A 22,543-nucleotide genomic window follows, 5' to 3' on the forward strand; every position below is an offset into this window, starting at 1 on the left:
CCTTCATAAAGAGATCGCATTCTCATGTACGACGAGCTGCACAAGCGCTCGTAGCTTCCCCCGGGACGGAACACGTTCCTAGGCCAGCCTGCTAGCTTACACGAGGTGTTGATGTTGAGCAGCACATCTCACACGGTCGTTGTTGTTGTTGTGAAAGTGTCTTGATGTTGTCATTTAGCCGTTATAGCTTAACTGCTGTTTCTTAACTTCAAACCAGAATTTTAAAACACTGTTAAGTGTACATTATTGCTGTTGTTTGTGTTTTAAATTATTTAAAAGGATTTATCAAGAAAATAGCACTAATAGGCCTTTTTTACGCCCGGCAGCTTGGCACGCCTGGCAATTTCACTCCCTTCTCTGTGGTAAACCGACGTCACTGAGCAGGCTTTCTTGGTTCACTGGAGAAGCACGGAGAGTAGACCTCTTTAGAACAATTTGCATACAACAAACGATAAAACACGTTTATGATTCAAGAGACTCGCATGCAAGAATGAGTATGCATCTGAGTGTAGGCTAAAAACGTGATTAGCTATTTCCAAGTTCAAAAACGGCAACATATTCTTTCTTTTGCTGACCACTTGCTTTTTATCCACAGGATAAAAAACGTCTTTCTTGTAGATCGCACCATCTTTCCCCTTCTTTGTTTAATGTGACTGCATCACCTTCTCTCACATGATCAGCAGCTCATAGATTTCACTGTCTCTCAAGATAGAACTACTCATGTTGATATCGCTGTGTTGTCTCTGTCTCGACAACACAGCAACAACTCTACTCAAGTCCCGTCACTGGAACCAAGGAGCCGTCTAATTGCATTTACATCAGAATGAAACAGCCAATGTGTGTATGGTCCGGGTGGGTAATTTGGGGTGCATAAGCCTGCGATTTATCAGGGGCAGTATAAATGCACGGACCATGCCGGTTAGAGGTGTAAGTTGTAGGATAAGTTAGTTTTTAAAGGACAATACAGTTTAGGTCAGGGGTCACCAACACAGTGCCCGCGGGCACCTTGGCGCCCGCAAGGACCACATGAGGCGCCCGCAGGCGTGTTCTAAAAATAGCACTACTCATTCTTAACAATATACTACTAGGTACAACAAGGCAACTAACTAAAATAATGAATGCAATGCACATATTGTCAGGGAGGGCAGCCGACTGAGGTCTAAGGACATGGAAGGCTCCTAGGATGTCCAGCTCCTGGAACCTCCTTTTCAGTTCTGTCTCCAGGCCAGTAATGTAGGGTTGGATGACCTACAATGAACAGATCAGCACATTTTCTCTACCAGGAACAGAAGGATCAAAATTACTTTCCCTACTCTTATTTAAAAATAAAGTTAAAATCTACACTAATCTGTTTCCACCTCACCTGTTGTTTCAGCAACATTTTGTCAGCTGTCCTCTTGGCCTATATTAATCAGTATCTCTCCTGAACAGCCCGGCCCCTGAGAAGCACTGGGTTGTTCAGCACTGTTTGATGCCTAGGAACATTCAAAATAAATTGATTATATATTTAATAAACATTTACTAGCCACAGCCATTTGACTGTTCAACATAATTTCAGACTAAGCTAACTACCTCCTCAAGCTGCTCCGTCTTGTCTGGACGAGGCCTTTTTTGGTACAGAAAAAACTTTTCAATACTCTGGTTTAAAGCAACAAACATTCAGAGTCAGAATAAAATAATATTAAGAATAGAATGTAATAAATGTTTTCTATTCTTTTTAATATGGGCACCGTATAGGCCTATCTAAACTATAACCGCATTTCATCTTAATCGCAGTGTTCGCTGCGTTACCAACGACGTTGTCTATGATGACGGGTGCGGGATGTTCAATATCAATAACGTTGAGTTCATAAAGCTAATATTACCTTTTCTGAGTTAACAAAAAATGTGGGCAGGTGTGTTAGACCACAGTATATCATACTAACCTTTGGTAAACTGCAAATGTCGCAGACCGTCTTCTCTGTGCCAAATATATTTTTCCATTGACCTCAAGCATTGCGCGTGGACAGGAGGAGCGGGCGAATCAGCCGTCAGTGAGCGTGCATGTAACTCCGCGTTTACATGCGGACACATCTGATTCGCATAGATGTGGAAGAACAGCTCAATCGGAATAGAAAAGTATCATATATATACGCCTCAATCGGTTCGGAATAGAATTCTATGCGGAATAGAATAGGTAGTGTAGTCCGCTAAAAAATACTTATTCCGATTAGTTTGGGGTTTAACTTGGAGCAGCTGCAGTAGTTCGCAATTGGTTCACTCCGTCTGTACTTTAATGCACACCGAACTTTACCGCTGTCAAGGAAATTGGATTTATTGCCTGATTCACGTCTTTGTTATTATCAATCCGTAGTAGTTACAGTAGTCCGGTAACTTATCAACCCCAGCGTGTCCGGTTGCTAAGCGATGGGTGACATCGGTGGGTTCATGTGTTAGCATCGTCGCTGTCGCTCCGTGTGTGTGTGTGTGTGTGTGTGTGTGTGTGTGTGTGTGTGTGTGTGTGTGTGTGTGTGTGTGTGTGTGTGTGTGTGTGTGTACGAGAATGTCAGGGAGAACGAGTGCTATGCGGAGATGAATGGACGGAACGATTTTTAGATTTCAAAATCACGTTATAAAAAAAAAAAAAAAGACAGAATCAATTCGTGGCGCTCGATGTTGATTCTGTGGCGCCGCGCCACACAATGGTCTATGTATGGGAAACAGCAGGATAAAAAAGGTTAATGAGGACTCCAATGCAAACAGACGGAAGGCCAGGAAGAGTCCTCACAACGAGGAGGGAAACCACAGGCTGACCGTTTAATACCTCACTCGCACGCCTTCTACTATCCATCAAACCAATTTACTCCACCCATCCATTACTCTGCGCTCTTGATCCATTCCCACGTGAACACCTCAGTCCCGCTGACAGCAGACTTCCAACCAGGTGACCGCGGTGTGTGGTTCCCGTTGAACCAGGTGACCGCGGTGTGTGGTTCCCGTTGAACCAGGTGACCGCGGTGTGTGGTTCCAGTTGAACCAGGTGACCGCGTGCGTGGTTCCAGTTGAACCAGGTGACCGCTGTGTGTGGTTCCAGTTGAACCAGGTGACCGCGGTGTGTGGTTCCCGTTGAACCAGGTGACCGCGGTGTGTGGTTCCCGTTGAACCAGGTGACCGCGGTGTGTGGTTCCCGTTGAACCAGGTGACCGCGGTGTGTGGTTCCCGTTGAACCAGGTGACCGCGGTGTGTGGTTCCCGTTGAACCAGGTGACCGCGGTGTGTGGTTCCCGTTGAACCAGGTGACCGCGGTGTGTGGTTCCCGTTGAACCAGGTGGCCGCGGTGTGTGGTTCCAGTTGAACCAGGTGACCGCGGTGTGTGGTTCCAGTTGAACCAGGTGACCGCGGTGTGTGGTTCCAGTTGAACCAGGTGACCACGTGCGTGGTTCCAGTTGAACCAGGTGGCCGCGGTGTGTGGTTCCCGTCGGTAAACCAGGTGAGCGCAGTGTGTGGTTCCCGTCTGTAAACCAGGTGAGCGCAGTGTGTGGTTCCCGTCGGTAAACCAGGTGAGCGCAGTGTGTGGTTCCTGTTGAACCAGGTGACCGCGGTGTGTGGTTTCCGTTGAACCAGGTGAGCGCGGTGTGTGGCTCCCGTTGAACCAGGTTGGTTCCCGGTTAACCAGGTGGCCACAGTGTATGGTTCCCGTTGAACCAGGTGAGCACAGTGTGTGGTTCCTGATGAACCAGGTGAGCTGCCTGTCAGCGTTCAGACAGCCCTGACACGTTGCTGGGGAGGGACTCGCTCAGCAGGGTCACACAGGGCCCACCAAGAGGCTGCTGTCTCATCCTAATTGGATTTCACATCCCGGCGCTCGGCATTAGGACACAGCCGGCAGGGATGTGGGTGGGTGTGTGTGTGCTGGAGTTTGTGTGTGTGTCTGTGTCAGTCTTTCTGTCTTAGTGTGGCAAGTGTGTCCATCTGTTGCATAAGTCGTCTGTGTGTGTGTGTGTGTGTGTGTGTGTGTGTGTGTGTGTGTGTGTGTGTGTGTGTGTGTGTGTGTGTGTGTGTGTGTGTGTGTGTGTGTATATGTGTGTATATGTGTGTTCGTTTATCTGTCTCTGTGTATGTGTGTGTGTTTCTGTGAGTTTCTTTGTGTGTGTGTGTGTGCGTGTCTGTGTGTGTGTTTGTGTGTGAATCTGTCTGTGTGCCTGTGTGTGTGTCTGCGTGTTTGTGTGTCAGACAGTGGATAAGGGTGAGTAGGTAAAACACACATCTGCTGAACCACTGGTCGGGTTTGAGCAGATTATTGTTATGTCCTGTTTCTGCTTTAAACGGGAAAACACATAATCCTCGCTAGGATCCCTGATTCCCTGTCTTGACATCCCAGGGAGGTTGTGAGATCTTAAGGGCAGAGAGAAGCGTGCAGAGAGACAGAACATGCCATGTGGGCCCTGGATACACGTTACGCATGCCACGCACGCTACACAAGGAAAATCACCTTTCCTACCGCTTTACAACAGCACCTCCGGACCACAATTCAACACAACTGTTAAAAAGAAACGTCAGATAAGCCTCTGATCCTGAGATGGCCGCGCTCAAGTTGTCGGGCCGATATGCTGCTGGGCGCCCCCACGCCTCCAGGGCTCTGCTGGTTGGGGGAGGCACTAGTGGGCTACAGTGAGATATTATAACACTCCAATAACTAACTAGTAACTAGTAACAGGGACGCTGGCGAGTCTAACGCCGCTCTGTCTGGCTTGTTTTTATTCAGTATTTTTAATATTTTTCACGAATGCATTGAACATTTTGTTGATTTTTTTGTCTATAGTAGTTTAGCTAAGTCTACTACTTATATAGTGTCACTTTTCCCTATTGTAAGTGCGCCAGTTCTCTTTTTTTTTATGTGTTTAATGCGTGAAGTCATACAGTTGCTTGACAGGGGGTGGACGCTGGTGCGTTTTGGCTGCCGCTGCTCACCGGCTGCCGTTTCTCGCTCTGAACATCATTTTGAACATTATTTTGAACATTATTTTTAAGTTCTTTGTTGCTGATTTCCTATTTTAAAAGGCTAGCGACCTACTTTTTCGACCAGCCGTCTTTGACACTTGGACTTCTGCTACAGGATCCATCGCTGTAACCTGGTGGAAGGTAAACCGGGGCAGGCTTCCACCTCTACAGGTACGGTTGCGTTGGCCGTCGCTCTGGCCTGACCACTTCCTTCCTTTCGAGCCAACCCAGCTCCCATCTGGCGGATGTCTTTCATCGCCGCTCAGTTGAGGCCACCATCCAACTCCAACAGCGTTTGCTTCTTCACAGCCTCGGCCATGGCACTTCGCTACTTAACCATGCTGCTCCGCCAGCTTTTTCCCCAAATGCCTCCTTCCACTGAACTCATCGCCACACTAAAGAATTCTCAACTACTTCTCCGTCCCTGTTACATTCACCGAGGTTCCCGCCGTAAATGTATGTATAGTTCCACTGCTATAAATACTATTCCATCGCTGTGGTGTGATCGCAGTTCACACACCGGCTCCCACACCTCCCATCACAACAACACACGTCATCAGAATGACTCCATCCTATCCACTCTCACCAACTGTCTCACTGACATCAAAACCTGGATGGACCGACAACCTCCTCTCACGCAACGGCAATAAAACTGAAATTATCATCTTCGGCCCAAAAACCATCATCCCCACCTCCAAGAACTTCTCAATTTGCATTGATGGTCACTCTGTCATTCCATCCCCCCTGGTCAGAAACCTCGGTATCATCATGGACCCCACGCTCTCCTTCAAGTCACACATAAACAGCATCAGAACATCCTTCTTCCACCTCTGCAACATTGCACGCCTTCGACACACATCCATGCCTTCATCACTTGCAGACTTGACTATTGCAATAGCATTCTGTATCCCCTCCACTATTCTTCAAAAATTGCAATATGTACAAAACTCTGCTGCCCGACTGCTTACTAACTACCCCTCCAGAGAACACATTACTCCCATCCTCCGTCAACTTCATTGGCTTCCAATAAAACAACGCATCGATTTCAAGATTCTCCTCACCACCTACAAAGTGCTTAACAACTTTGCACCCTCGTACATAACAGGTCTCCTCCATCGCCACTCCCCCACCTGCCGCCTACGCTCCGCTGATGCCAACCTTCTCACCTCCATCACCAAGACCAAGTATCGCACCCTGGGGGACAGAGCCTTCGCCATCGCCACCCCTACCCTCTGGAACTCCCTCCCTCTGGCCATCCAAAACTCTGATACACTCTGTTCATTCAAAAGTCAACTTAAAACCTATCTCTTCAGGACCACCTACAACATTTGACAAATCATCCTCCGCCATCTTCCACTCTCTCCTGCTCTCTTAATGTGTTGCCTATTGTTGTGGTGTTGTTTATTTTTTCCCTTTTGTTTGAGTGTCTGCACTCTGCACTGTCTGTATGTATTCCTTTCTTATTTGCAAAGCGTCTTTGCGTATTTACAAAAGCGCTATAAAAAACTGATCAATTATTATTATTATTATTATTATTATTATTAATAGAGCCACACTCCTCTCAGACGCCTGTACAGACGTGACGCTGAGAAACAGATATCCTTAGGATGTTTGAAACAAGTAAGTTTCAGAGGAGTATTATGGTCTGTTTGCCGGTGCTCAGGTGGTGTGCAGGACGTGTTCAGCCTTGTGACGTTCATCAGCGAACCAGGATGGGGGTGGGGGTGTACGATGGTGGGGGTGTTTGGGTCAATAAATCAATGTGTGGGTTTGTAACAATGGATGATGGGCCAGTAAAGTTTTTTCCTGATCAACGCAGGCTATAAAATGTGTTGCAACGGCCAATGGCATTAGGGCAAAGTTGCATAGTTCCATAGCTCTATTGTAAACTGCGGCCACTCGAAGCGCTTCACATTAGTGGCTCATATTCACTCATTCATACACACACTCGACGGCAGTATCAACCACTCAAGCAAATCAGTTGGGGGCAGGTTGTTCTTGTTCAGGGACACCTCGACACTGGGACTATGCGAAGCCAGGGTTGGACCCAGAACCGAGCCACGGCCACGGTATCATATCACAGGAAAAGAAACAACAGAGGCAGAGGATATGAAAGGAGAAGAGGAGATGAGCTGAACGGATGGGAGAGGAGATTAAAAGAGCAGAGAGGAGCAGAGAGGAACAGAGAGGAGCAGATAGGAGCTGAGTGAAGAAGACAGGAGAGGAGAGAATGGGAGGAGGAGGGAGGAGATGAAATGAGAGGAGACACAAGAGCGCAGAGGAAAGGAGAGATGTAAGGAGAGGAGCTGACAGGAGCAAGGGCCCCCTGGGCGTAGAAAAAGCTCTATCAATTCTTGGCGTTTAGCAATAGGCCAACAACAACACATGTGAGAAGATGTGTACACTCAAAAAAAATTCTTTTTGGATTTACTTAAAAAAATTATGTCAAGTGGTTCCACGCAACTGTGTTAAGTAACAGCTAAGGTTCTTTATTTTTTAATATGTACTAAATGAAATACAATAAATGATACACAAGTGAATGGAGTATATTCAACTTAACTAGATTAGTTCATTTTTAGGGATTATTTTTACATTGAACCAACTTAATACTGTTGTGTATAACTTTAATAAATTCAACATAAGTGAATTGAGTAAATTCAATTAAACAATATTAGTTAATTATTATGGATTATTCTTACATTGAACCTACTAAATAATGTTATGTTCAACTCATTTAAGTTAAGTATATAAGAAGAACACCATCATGATAAGTTAATTTTAAGTAAGATAGTTGCATGGAACCACACTTGACATAACATTCTTAAGTAAACTCACACTTAACACAACATTCTTAAATAGAACTCAGTAACTGAGTTGAATTTGTCCTAGTGAAATGCCTGGCTCTGTTAAATAGAAAAATAATGTTAAAATGGGAATCAAACACAGTGTCTTATCAAAAAAATGCCTTTATTTAACATCAAATAGCATTTTCTGAAGAGTTATCTAGTCACATAAATTGCAAGCAACTTCACAGAATGTAGTTTAACAGTTGCAATACATAAAACCTCAATTCCCTTGTATAGCCTCCTTGCTCGCACAAAAACTGTCCTTTAAAGGTATAGTTCGGTATTTTTGAACCTGGGCCTTATTTCTGTCATGGGGTGCCTTAATCTACTAATTGGTAACATTTTGGTGAAGATCGGCGTAGTTTTGAAGCTGTTCAGACCATCGAGATCGAGCGTATATCCATATGACGGGAGTAAGCCGGGCACAGACAATACAGCCTCTAAATAAGTCATTAGGTCTTTATTTCACCAATGCTTTAAGATGAATGAAGGAATGAACGCGTGCTACCGCCCCGTTAGCTCAGAGCTGCTTGTTGTTGCCGTTGCCGTCGTTATTGAGGCTTTTTCAACACCCGGGTCACCTGGGATGACGTCATCGACGGGGGCGCTGCAGCACAGCTGATCCCAAGTGAACCGGATCAATAATAACAACACGGCAGCTCTGAGCTCACTCTGAGCTAACAGGGCGGTAGCACGCGTTCATTCCTTCATTCATCTTAAAGCATTGGTGAAATAAAGACCTAATGACTTATTTAGAGGCTGTATTGTCTTTGCCCGGCTTACTCCCGTCATATACGCTCGATCTCGATGGTCTGAACAGCGTCAAAACTACGCCGATCTTCACCAAAATGCTACCAGTTAGTAGATTAAGGCACCCCATGACAGAAATAAGGCCCAGGTTCAAAAATACCGAACTATACCTTTAAGTGCAGACGTAAAACATTAAGGGGTTACAAGAATCTCATTATAGTTCTACTAGAATTCAAAGTAATTTGTTTCTTGCCTAAAACATTTTCTCAAAAACAGACAAAGGAGGTAAAGTGCATAGAACAGCTGAAGTGCATATATTGCCATAATGCATTTCTCAGTAGGAATTCAAAGTAGTTTGTTTCTTGCCTAAAACATTTTCTCAAAAACAGACATAGGAGGTTAACCATATTACTATAACAGGCAAGTACAGTGAAACCTGACGAGCACAGGTGAGAGACAGTGACAACAGGGACAACAATCTGTCAAGCAACTTGACAGAGCATAAGAACAGTCAATAAAACCACTTCTCTCCCTGCATGGCTCAAAGATCCCTCACCTCATTCATGAAGTTTATTCTTCAGTACCTGGACCTTGTTTGAAAGGCGATGGGTATCAATTCCCATCAGGAGTGCAGTGCCTAGTGGGCCATTCTTTGCAGCAGCTTTTAACAAAGGGTTAAAAGAAGATAATGAGTTAGTCAGCTCTTTGATGACCAGCTGGTCTACACAGAGGTTGTGATTTTTGAAGGTATCTAGAATTACTTTGTTTGATACCGGTACAGATGCAGTGCTGATTAAAAAATGCAACTCTGTAAGCAGTTCATCAATTGCTGTGCTTGGAACGTGAAAATAATTTTCCAATTTTAGCAAAAGAGATGCAAATTTCAGCTCTATTGTTTTTGGTAAATCTTCAGGTTCTGTGTCAATTTCGATATCACCATCGGAATCTGCATTGCCATCTTCTGAGATTCTGTCATCTAGTGTGCCATCAGCTGAAGATTGAGGTTCACTTGTTTTTACAATGCCCACTTTAAAATCTTTTAATGTATATGGTTTGTGCTTCCTGTTTTTATGTGACTTAAAAGTACCATAAACATTTGTCTGAAACGAACATCCCTCAAACATACATTGCACCGTTTCGTGACTCTTAAGGTGGTTGTTGATGTGACAAAAATATTCTTGTGCTGAAGCTATGTCACTGCATGTACACAAATGACAATTAAAGATAACCACAGTTTGATTAGGATGAAATCTGCTTAAGTGACTATGAAGAGCATTCCATGTTTTGAAAACACAAGGGCAATGAGAATATGCACATGGGTGTCTGTGTCCAAAATGGCCATGAGCTAACCTGTAGTGCTTCAGAAGTAGAAACCGTGATGATGTCACTGTCTTGCACTGTTTGCATTGCCACATGAATGTCTGTGGAGAAAAAAGAAAGGGAAATGAGTCACTTATACAAAAGGTTTATCCACATGTGTAAAATTGAAACCAAAAAGTGCACAATGTGTGAAAGATTGAGTAACATTTGTTAATATATGGCTGTTGAAAAATTCTATTTTTGGCCCGCTGTCCATGCTCAAATTGTTAATACTTTTAACTATTATTATGTGTCAGCAGTCGGAATATCTCTTTTAATATTTATTTATTGTTGCACTTCTTCTCCTGACCACAAATTAACATTGTATTACATTGGGGTTAGGGTGGCGCTGTTCAGCTCCCAGCACTACTTCTTCTTCTTCTTCTTCTTCTTCTTCTGCTACTAACAGCGGTGCTTAACAACCAACGAAAAAGAGTGAGAAGACGCTGTGATGGAGCGCGTTTTCAAAAATCTAATTCATGATTTTTATTAATTCATACTATAAGTGCATATATAAAATATAAAAATGTTAATGTGTTGTGGGCCGGCTGAAATGGTCTCGCGGCCCGGAGGCCGGACGTTCCCCACCCCTGGCATTAAGAGAGGACACAGAAACTCCCGCTCTGTAAAACCCAACCTTCTGATTACTGTGGAGAAACTGTGTTTGTTTCCACTGTTCTTCAAAATAGTCACTTACCGTCTACTTCCCCTGAACGTTCCTCTGATCCAACTGTCGCTCGCTCTGAGTGAGTGATCACACCAAAAAGAACCAAGAGCCAGTTCCGGGCTGGTGCTAGGGCCAGTTCCAAACAGGTTCCAGCCTTATCCCACTTAAGAACCAGTTGGTTTCACACCGGCCAGAGCCAGCCATGGAGCCGGCGTGAGCAACGTCATGACGTCACTGCAAACGTCTCCGCTAGTGAGCTTGGACAGAAGCATACGGCCGACATCTTTCTTTATTCTGGGTGGAAATAGTAACATAGTTACGCCATTAAATGCGTTTATGAAAACATTTTTAGCGAGAAATGTGCATTTTACTTTCATAATGTTCGCTCGGTGAATGTGAAGGATGTTTGGTTTGATAGTTATGACGAAGAGGGAACGCTCCGTTCACTTGTATGGACATGGACTCATCTAGCTGCGTTGGCGCGTTGACGCGTTGAAGGTCGATTCAATCCGTGCATGGTTCGTTCTTTGAATATTCCGATTTAAAACAAAATCAAAAAAACTGCTCATATCACACAACCCAGTGAGACCTGACCGAAATGAACATGGGCTCTGCAAAACACACATGCCTCAACACACATCTCTACTCAGTTAGTAGATTTACTGATATAATCTGAGATTACGATTCTAAAACACTTTGCTGCTTTTATATTGACTATATGTGTGTTTTGAGAGCTGGCAAGGGGAAGAATCGAGATTCGGCCTTAGCAGCACAATTTATAACTAAAAACAACAAAATTGTAGAGAGCACAATACTTACATTAAGTAGACTTCATGGCCACGTTCCTTCTGCGGCAAGTGAGAAAATGGATGAGCACCACGTGGAGGTACGGCATCAAAAAGTGACAATCTTCATTAAACAAACTATCTAATGCGTTTTATTCAAGAATGTTGTGTTGGCCCAATGAAAAGCTGTTGAGTAAACCTGCCAAAACACATTATTTCGTTCAAAAACCACAACTAACTCAATTAAATTTAGAAACACACAATAGTTAAGTAAATCTGATGAAAGAGGATTATTTTAACTCAACAATAGCAAGATTTCATTTTTTTGAGTGTAGGTAAACTGTACATTGTGGTCTCTGTTAATTATGTAGGCCTATCTGTGATTCTGTGCTTAGCGCTGGTTTCTTTGAGTAAGCAAATGCACTGATCTGTAGTTTGAAAGTTGATGTAAAAAGAGTCAAGCTGAGTTTGACGGATGCACCTGACCCAAAAGTCATCATTGTTGATCATCATTTTTTCCCCGAGACACATTATTGTGTGGGGGTAGGCTGCTTGTAGGTTGAGAAGTTATGCAGAACCCGTGGGAGAATCAAAATCATATCAATGGTGAACCAAACACACAAACTGAATACAGAAACGCAGAACAACAGCAAATAAGACCTAATGACAGAATAGATAACCTAATGAGTGTGTTTGCTGCATAGTTGAAATTTAACCAAATGAAACAATAACCTGCAACAAAATGTATCTGGGCCTATTTGTATTTGCACAACACGTTTGACAAATAAATTTGCCTTCTGAATCTAATCGCGAATTGTCATGGATTCCGTAACAACAGGTAGGGAACAGGGGATGAGGCGGTAGGGAAAGCTGGGGATCATCCCCACATCATGTGAAGAACACTTATATCCTGGGGACAACTCGGGCACTTCTTCTTCAAAGTGAACAGGCTTCGACGGTTGATTTATGTAATGTGTCTTCGGTAGAGGCCTTCATTGTATGAGATGATTCTAATTCCCACGCCCGATCCACTCTCTACGTGCGGGGAATGCAGCCTCCTCTACACTGCACCACAGTGTGGCCGTTTCATCCGACCATCATAAGTGGAACCATTGATCAACACATTAGGATACGATGAAACGTAACATGTGAGCAACAGAATACAGTTTAAGAAGTAACATCATTCTTTGGCAAGTTTGGGTATGTTGGCGTACCCGGTGGTCCCCATAATAACACATCCCCCTAAACAGATCTAAAGTGTTGCGCTCCAATGCGCATAATGAACGGACCCGAGCGGGGATGCGTGGTGTGAAGCATACACATACACACATACACCTAACGTCAGAGCCTACCTTGATGCTCTTGGTGGACTGGCATTTCACTTGATGCGAGACGGAGGCAGTTTGGTTCATCTCGGGACCCTGCAGCCCTCCGGGGAGGAAAACACCCGGGAAAAGTACAGACACTCACGTCTCCTCAGGAACACTCCGTTTGCCGTGGACGCATGCAGTCCGTGCCGCTCGTTGTTTGGGGTACACGGTCGAATGTGAGGGCGACGTACGGTACCGACTGACCGTCTCGACAGTGTACACAGTGTCTACTGAAGATGAGCGTGTGCTACAAGAGGAGATCTGTGGCGGAGCTGCAGAGGGGGTTTCCTCACTGCGCCTCTGATCTCTGATGTAATGCGCGCTGCGTGGAGGAAAACTGTCATTATATGTTCAATGTTGTGATCTATGAATATATTGCATAAATAATGATTTATGTTTAAATAATTGGACCATACACACCGATTATTTGTGTGTGTGTGTGTGTGTGTGTGTGTGTGTGTGTGTGTGTGTGTGTGTGTGTGTGTGTGTGTGTGTGTGTGTGTGTGTGTGTGTATGAGTCAATTTCAATATTAATTTATTTTAAACAATAATAATAACTAGAAAATGCATTTCCTGCAGAAAATGTTTTGTAGTGCAAAGTGTTGTAGTGCAAAGTGAGGTTGAAAATATTTTTTAATAAAGACAGATTAAGACATCAAGAAACGTTAAATGGCTTAAATCACGTGACGGGATTTGAACAAAAATTCAAGAGTCTGAATGGAGTCAACAATGTAAACATGCACACCATTTAAGAAAATGTAAATGGTTGGAAACAAATGAAGTGACAGCTGAATGAAAAGCACAAAGCATTGCTCAAAATGCAGAAATGTAAAATGAATTGAACTGAAGAATCTGAAAGGTAATATGTATTGCCGTGCACTGTTGGTGTGTGTGTGCGTGTGTGCGTGCGTGCGTGCGTGCGTGCGTGCGTGCGTGCGTGCGTGCGTGCGTGCGTGCGTGCGTGTGTGTGTGTGTGTGTGTGTGTGTGTCCTTAAGATTATAGCGAGCCGGTGCTCGCTATTCTGCGAGCGTGAAAAACAGCCCAATCTGGCAACACTTCCTGAACGTCCTCCAAAAGTAGCCCAATCGGGCGGGAAAAACGGCCCAATCTGGCAACACTGCTGAACGTCCTCGCTCATGACCACGGACGCTTAATTCAAAATCCGTGGAATCCTCACGGAAACACGCTAATTTCCGTGATATGGCCACGGATTTTGATCCAATGCAAGTCGATGACACTCATTGTAACTGCCACACATTGGCAGTTTGTTTAATTTGTTAACCTCCAATTTTTTGTTCCTACTGTTTATGATGGCATTGGCGCGGAACTAATTGCCGCTGTATATGTTTCCTACACCACACCTTTTAGCGACGTACCTTGCCGAACAGCGCGAAAGCAGCAGCACCCTAAAGGTACGAACACACCAAACGCGTACCCGCGTATAGACGCGTATAAAATCGGCAATTTTTCCATAGGGAACCATTGGTTTACGCGCGTATGAGGCGCGTACATGCGTTACATGCGTAAAAGCAAAATTTTACTCGCGTTAGCGGCGTATGAGCTGCGTATATATACGCGCGTACATATACGCGCGTACATATACGCGCGTACGCGAGGAGTTCAAAAAATTTAACTTTTTACGCTCATACGCGTGATGCTTCGCCGCGATAGCCAATCAGCGTGGAGCTTGACCCAACGTCACTGGCAGAGAGTAGTGACGCTTGCACAGATGCATACGGCCGACATCTTTCTTTATTCTGGGTGGAAATAGTAACATAGTTACGCCATTAAATGCGTTTATGGAAACATTTTTAGCGAGAAATGTGCATTTTACTTTCATAATGTTCGCTCGGTGAATGTGAAGGATGTTTGGTTTGATAGTTATGACGAAGAGTGAACGCTCCGTTCACTTGCATGGACAGAGTCTCTGGTTGCTAAGCAACCTCAACGTCTTGGCGGACTATTTCTCTGCTGATCAACACTACGAATGCTGGAAACACACCAGACACACCATGTGAAGTTATTTAACCCGATTATTGTTATTTATATCCGAGATTATTTAATCTAACCCGATCCAAGCTCTATCATGCACCCAAACACGGCGGCGTTTGGGTTTCCTTCCTCGGACTCCTAAATCCAGCGCAGCCACAGGCGCGTAGCTGCGTACGTAGGACCATTTTTGACACAAAATGGTCAAGCAACATTTTAGCTGCGTTACGCGCGTACATCTTTACGCGGGTACGCGTTTGGTGTGTTCGTACCTTTAGAAGTTAGTTAAAAGCTAAGGCACTTAAAGAAGAACAACTATAAAGAACAAGGAAGAAGCATGCAAGAAAATCCCCTCCTTAAGCAGTTAGCAGTGGATGAGGTATGTTTACCTTTTTTTAATTATGTCTAATGAATTATGTTTTGTGTTGCATTCCAATGCATGGTTGGTGCGTGATCGTTATTTGCGTACGTTGTAAAGTCGTGAATGTATATGTTAGTTAAGTTTGTAAATGTACAAGTTAATATTGAGTTGCGGACTGTATGTGAGTTGTGTGTAGTGTTCTTTGGTGTAAATATAACACCTTTTGTGCTGCTGAAAAACCGGACATTTGCATAGGCCTATTGTCAATTGTGTTTATTTTAGGGCTGTCAAATTAACGATTAATTAATCCCAGAAAAAATAACGCGTTAAAATTAATTAGCGCAGATAAATCGCGTTGCTATAGTGGCCTTTGAACCGGTGCGTCATTTTCGTAGAAACAACATGGAGGCAGACGAGATGACGCTGCTCGGCCCCGTGAACGAAAAGTTCAAGTTTAAACTCCCAGACGGAACTGTAGATAGGAACACCGTTAACTGCAATCTCTGTAGTAAGGAATTTTCCTATCACCGGAGTTCCTCAACCCTTAAATATCACCTCAACGCAAAACATTTGGTAGCAAGCTCGCATGTACGAGCTGCCACAGCCCCTGAAGCTGGCCCTAGCAGGCAGCCTCGTCAAGCCACACTCGACTGAGATGCATTGAATCTGGAGTGAGATGGAAATGTTATTAATTAGATTTTAAAGGCCCACTATGCAACTTTTTTTAGCCAAAATTACATTAAGTATGCAGGTTGAGAGTTATGCTGATGGTTCTGCATCCATTTCTGGGTCGATTGGTGGGTGTGTCATTTACCCATGTCGCCTCTCCAGTGAAAAAGCGCATATGCAACTTGCTCTGTTCGGACCGACACAATCCGGATGTGACGCAGCGGAAGTATCCTCGAAAATGTAGTCAGATTGTAGTTTCGAAAATGCTTTACGGCACAGACACGCACCCAAACATGGCACCGGCTAGATATAAACAGCCAGTTGCGAGGCAATTGTTGCATTCATCATGGATCAATCGACTGATGATCGACCCAAGAGGCGACCGTCGGTGGAACAAAAGAAGAATGGACCAGAAAAGAGATCAGACACGAGTGAAAGGGGAACTATGCAACTTTTTTGGCTTGATTTACCTTAATATAACAGGCTAAGAGTCATTGCGATGGTTCTATTATACATTTTTGTTCGATTGTTCGTTGTTTCGATTCACCCTTGCGCATCTTGGCGGAGAAAAGGAATATGTTTCTGCCGGCGACCCGCCGCCCACTCTCGCGGGAGTCTCGGGTCTCGCGAAGTAACGAATTGCTTTACGGCACAGACCCCCAAACACGGAACCGGCTCGATATAAACGCAAGTCACTATGGGATTGTTATATTCATCATAGATCAGTCGACTAAAAAGAGACAAACCCAATGTCGGAGGAACAGAAGAAGAGAAAAGGGAGACTGACCGGCAGAGAGGCCAGACACGAGTAAACGTTGGGCAAGCTTTTCAGGAATAGTGTGAACTGAAAGAAAAAGAAGACTGCAAATCAGACGCCGACTCGGCCGTGTTGCTTTTGAAATTGAAAGTACCCTTGGCTGGCCTTTGTCTTCGTGGTATTCTTGATGTTGATAGTCTCTGTACAAATGTGTTTACTCAACCATTTTGTTGTGAGCCCTGTAAAAATTGTTTTCTCGACCGTTTTGTTGTGAGCCCTGTATGTTTCTAGCTTGCTTGGTTGCAACCATATAAACACCTTTGTTTCCATGGGTGTTTTGCTGTTCGTCTGTCTCGTCCCCCAGATACAGACTGAATCCCCGAATCCAGGTTCTTGTTTATTTAGATTATTATGTTGGCCAAACCTCTTACACTGATTGTTCTGTTCAACCTAAAATAAAACAATTATAATCTAGGATATCAATTCTCCCCGTCAACTATAAAAAAGGATGGATTTATGTTTATTGCAATACAAATACACCCTTTTAAAAATGTATAACCTTGCCTACACTTTATGAACATCTACTTCGGACATGGCTCCACGCATTCGCCGGCTTCTTTGAAAACAAATGCACATGGCTCGCGTAGAAGTTCATGGAGAAGGGTCGTCAACGAGTTGTTACGACAGTGTTGTGAAATATCTAGTACGAAGCTGTAGGGGGCGCTGTGTAGAGAAATGTGAGTGCCAAAACCAAGAAAACAGCGAAGAAATGCCCGAAGTTGCATAGTGGGCCTTTAAAATGCACCGTATGTTAATGAAAGACATGTTTTAAATAAAAGAGGCATTGAACTTTAAGAATTTTATCTATGATTCATTGAATCACTCATCTGCCATAAATTACTTGAATTAAATTATTTTAAAATACTTTCTCGGAAAAATGTAAGTATAAGATTAATTTAGATTAATTAACCACAGAGCCTGTAATTAATTAGATAAAAAAATAATAATCGCTTGACAAACCTCTCACGGGTTGGTTCGACCTGGAAAATAAACCCTGTTTCCTAACAAAGACCTCTGGCCTCGTGTGTACTACTTGGGAGCTACACTCACATTCCGTGGCACACACACAGATCCCCGTTTCAATGAACGAGTCGACCACGAGCGCTTAACTCAAAATCTGTGGTGGCCTCACGGAATCGCTTAAATTGTCTGTGATATCGCCAACGGAATTTGCTCCAATGTAAATTAATACTCATATTCCGTTTCCCGTCTCAACTGCCGAGTCAACCTGGTCTCACAGGAATCCGTGAAATGACCATAGCATATATATATGCATATGTGTGTGTGTGTGTGTGTGTGTGTATATATATATGTATGTGTATATGTGTGTGTGTGTGTGTGTATATATATATATATATATATATATATATATATATTAGGGGTGTAACGGTACTCGTATTTGTACCGAACCGTCACGGTACAGGCACTTCGGTGCGGTTACAGAGGCCGCGGTTCGTAAATGTGGCGTACATAGCGTTAATATGGTGAATGTAAAGGCTTGTTTTGCAATACGGAATTTAAAACTTGAAGTCGGAGTTCCACCCGGACCGTTTAGCCAAAGTATGCTACTCCGACTCCGTAATCCCTTCAGCAGCTCTCCGTCGGGATGTCGGATACGCAATGCAATTGGCCGCCCGATCTATCTTATACAGTATGTATGTTACAAACCATTTAAGCATTGTTGTAAATACACTTCCAAAGCTTTTCAAATCTTATTTGGTGTTTTATTGGTCCTGGTGCAAAGTAAACAATGTACAAAGTAATTAAGGTACAAAGTCAAACCGAAGAAGTGATTCAGGAAATGATTTTGTTAGAGGACCAATCACAGCCCTTGCCGTCTCCGTTGCGTCGACCAATAGGTCCATGGTTTCGACGCATAGTTAAAAATATTGGATGTGCACGTAAGCTACGGAGAGGGTCTCCGACAGGCTGTCCGGCTATGGATAGGGCTCCCTGTGTCTACTTACAGCACTTTAACATGCACACGCATTTGAAAAGGCGCCATCCAGGTGTTGCTATCACCGTTGCTGTGAAAAAAAAAAGCGAGCTGTACAAACCCAGCTCACTGGGAATTCAGAAATGCAAATGCCATAACAAAGTTTATTGGTGTTTTCATTGCTGCTTTTTATTTTATTTTTTATTCCCCTTAACTATTAACCGTACCGTATCGTACCGCACCGTGACTTAAAAACTGAGGTACGTACCGAACCGTGACTTTTGTGTACCGTTACAGACCAAGGACCAATGTGTGGTGCGCGGGGGGGGAGGTGGCAGCGCCGGCGCAGCACGGCGACGCGGCCGTCAGTGAGTGTGCATGTAACTCCGCGTTTACATGCGGACACATCTGATTCGCATAGATATGGAAGAACAGCTCAATCGGAATAGAAAAGTATCATATATATACGCCTCAATCGGTTCGGAATACAATTCTATGCGGAATAGAATAGGTGGTGTAGTCCGCTATAAATACTGATTAGTTTGGGGTTTAACTTGGAGCAGCTGCAGTAGTTCGCAATTGGTCCACTCCGTCTGTACTTTAATGCACACCGAACATTACCGCTGTCAAGGAAATTGGATTTATTGCCTGATTCACGTCTTTGATATTATCACTCCGTAGTAGTTACAGTAGTCCGGTAACTTATCAACCCCAGCGTGTCCGGTTGCTAAGCGACGGGTGACATCGGTGGGTTCATGCGTTAGCATTGTTGCTCTCGCTCCGTGTGTGTGTGTGTGTGTGTGTGTGTGTGTGTGTGTGTGTGTGTGTGTGTGTGTGTGTGTGTGTGTGTGTGTGTGTGTGTGTGTGTGTGTGTGTGTGTGTGTGTGTGTGTGTGTGTGTGTGTGTGTGTGTGTGTGTGTGTGTGTGTGTGTGAATGACAGGGAGAACGAGTGCTATGCAGAGATGAATGGACGGAACGATTTTTAGATTTCCAAATCGCGTTAATGAAATATATATATATTTTTTTTAATAAAAAAAAATAAAGACAATCAATTCGTGGCGCTCGATGTTGATTCTGTGGCGCCGCGCCACACAATGGTCTATGTATGGGAAACACTATATGTATATATATAAACTGGGTATATATATATATATACAATGTGTTTATACAACGGGTGGCTTGAATCCAGCGATCTGATTGGTTCCTTACTGTTGTATAATGAGCGTTTACATAACTGCAATGCAGTGGCGTGCACAGACATTTTGGGGGGCAGGTGCTCAGGGTGGAAGGGAAGGGCATTTTTTAGCGCACGCGGAACACCTTATTATAAAAAAGTTACACGCACATGTTGAATGAAATTTTACTTTTATTTGTATCATTCTCTACACGTGAGTTTCCTATAGAAAAAAGTCACACCACCAACAGATAAAATCCACATCCTATATTAACTATATACAGTCATTGTTAAGTCCCAAGATGAACTCTAGACATCTCGGCGAAGTAGATAAACTTCACTTTGCCCTCCACTGTCTTCTGTTTACCCTCCACTTCTTGCTGCGTAGGCCTACTGCTTTAAAGCAGCATCCTACTAGCCTAATAAGCCTATGGTTGTCCTTGCGTTATCTGTCATTGGGCTATGCAGCGTAAAACTTTATCAGGTGACCAGTCGGCTAAAAATGCTTAGTTGTTTGTTGCTGTATGAGACATTTTACTGCACAACAAAATGATTAGGCTACACGTTGGGCTTAGAGGGCAAACTATACGATTTTACTTGATCTGTATGTTACCTGGCTGGTGGGAACACGGGAGAAGATGCCTGTCTGCGACCGTGCCTGCTATGCTGGAGACGCTTCTGTTTACTGAAGCGCATGTGGTGCCCTGCGCGTGCCAGCGCGAGTGCACGTGACAAAGGAAGAGAATTGAGTCTGGTCTGTGCAAGGGGGACGTGGCTCATTTTTGGGCATTGTTTCAGTCTTTTTTAATCGCTTAGGTTTTTAAAAGATCATTTCAAAACCGGCCTCAGTAAAATGTTAATAATATAAAAAAATAAATAAAAAAATAAAGTTTCAAAAGGGCATTTTCGTTGATAAAGGACAAAAGTCCTGGTGCGTTAGCACCACCTAGTGTCTATGTGTGCACGCCACTGCTGCTATGACGCCCAATCATTTTGTGAAAGTTTGCATATCACTCCGCGCATGGAAGTAGAAACAGTTACAAAGTAAAAAATATGTTGAATGTTTGGAGAGGGTGTAAATGTTGTACTCCGGGAGTGAGCAAGATGATGGAGAGACTAACGAAAGCTTAGGCACACGGCGAGTGAACTGCTCCATAGGATAAATTGCCGGCGAACCGCTCTATCGGAGCCTTCTCTCGGAGGGACGCTAAAGTATGTTGCATAGCGACCGTCGTGCATTTTGAAGGCAGCCAGGAGGGACTACTTTTTTTTGTATTCTTTAATAAAACGGCTACCTTGACTTTCTTGGTTTCTTTTCAAATGTAGTGTGTCTATGACTTTCGTTTTGCCATAATAGTAACCGTTATAAACCGGTATAAAAGCAATAGATCACTTCAGTCAGTGGTATGTGCTCATTATACCACTGTGAAGGGGGTCGCCGGCCCTCCGCTGCGCGTCGGGGCCGGACAAAGCACCTTAACAGTGGTATAATGAGCACTTACCACAGCCTGTCGTGATCTATTGCTTATATACATATATATATATATATATATATATATATATATATAATTAGGGATGCAAACAATTTATTGATTAATTGTCGATAAGAGATTACTCGACTAAAATAAATGACTTGCAATTTATCACGTTTTTAACCTGTAATTCCCCACCAGTCCACGTGAGGGTGTGCTTGACGCCCAACCCGGTCTCACGAAAAGACGTGACACTGTCACGTTATTTAATCTATTGAAACGTGTTCAGGATCACGTATTTTCAAAATTTTCGTGTTTACAAGCACAAATTCCAAACCCATGTATTTCAATTGGAAGTATTTGTCGTGTCACCAGCACGACTTCCAAACTAAGGTTCTGTGCGGGAGCGTTCTCCCTAATGTCCCTTAAGGAGCTCCGTACAGTACATTTATTGTTAAAAATTGTGAACGATATGACAGCTTTAGGCCACCCGTTTCTACTTTCACCTTTGATTCTGAGAAATTGTGACAATTCACAGATATAGGCTATTAAATGCAGGTGCGCTGCTCAGGCAAACCGCGAAAGAAAAAAGGGTAGCTGCTTAATCTGATCTTTTTAGAATTGTATGTCTTGATGTTTTGATCTAACCATAGATCTATTGTCTTGTTTTTGGCTATGTGAATGGAAGTCCGCGTCGATGCCTCGCAAGTCCAGTGTCGCGAGCGGACGTGACATCTAGAAGTCATACCGTATAATAATGGGTTATCACTATCCTCGGGCCGGGCCTTTGATCGAGCGTTTTTACTTTTATTTTATCATTATCATAAATTAGCCTAATCTGAGGAGAAATCTATGCCATAAACAGAAATATTATGGGTCTTTATTACACGGGTCTTCTCAATGCCGTGGAACGCTCCGTTCACTTGCATGGGTCCGGGGATATCTCGGGATTGGTTTCTTTATTAATCGAATGGGAAATGCAATAGGCCTATTTTAGGACCGAATCACCGTTGAACTTGTTTCTAATAACATTTCTAGCGAGAAATATACTTTTTACTTGCATAATCTTTAGTCAGTGATTACGTATGATCTTTAGTTTTATAGTTATTAGGAAGATTTTATCGGCTCGCTCGCATGTTTCAATGACGTCAGGTTGCTAAGGACGCTGCTTTCGCTAAACTAGCACACACACACACACACACACACACACACACACACACACACACACACACACACACACACACACACACACACACACACACACACACACACACACACAATGCATTTCGCTGCAGATATTCCCTCAATTATTATTACTTTCAAAACGTTGGCCAAGGTTGAATATCCTTTTTATTTGGGCTGCTTCT

General features: G+C 43.6%; 1 protein-coding gene across 1 annotated transcript in view; it reads right to left on the bottom strand.

Annotated features, from left to right (window-relative positions):
- LOC132475756 (inactive dipeptidyl peptidase 10-like) overlaps positions 1-13,054 on the bottom strand; it is a 234,101-nt gene extending 221,047 nt beyond the window's left edge. Inside the window, exon 1 of the mRNA XM_060077059.1 lies at positions 12,739-13,054. Within this exon, the coding sequence (XP_059933042.1) occupies positions 12,739-12,798 (60 nt within the window). The 5' untranslated portion in view covers positions 12,799-13,054. The remainder of the gene's footprint in view (positions 1-12,738) is intronic.
- Positions 13,055-22,543: the final 9,489 nt, after the last annotated feature.

This window comes from Gadus macrocephalus, chromosome 17 (assembly GCF_031168955.1).
Source record: "Gadus macrocephalus chromosome 17, ASM3116895v1".
NCBI classification, from domain to species: Eukaryota; Metazoa; Chordata; class Actinopteri; order Gadiformes; family Gadidae; genus Gadus; species Gadus macrocephalus.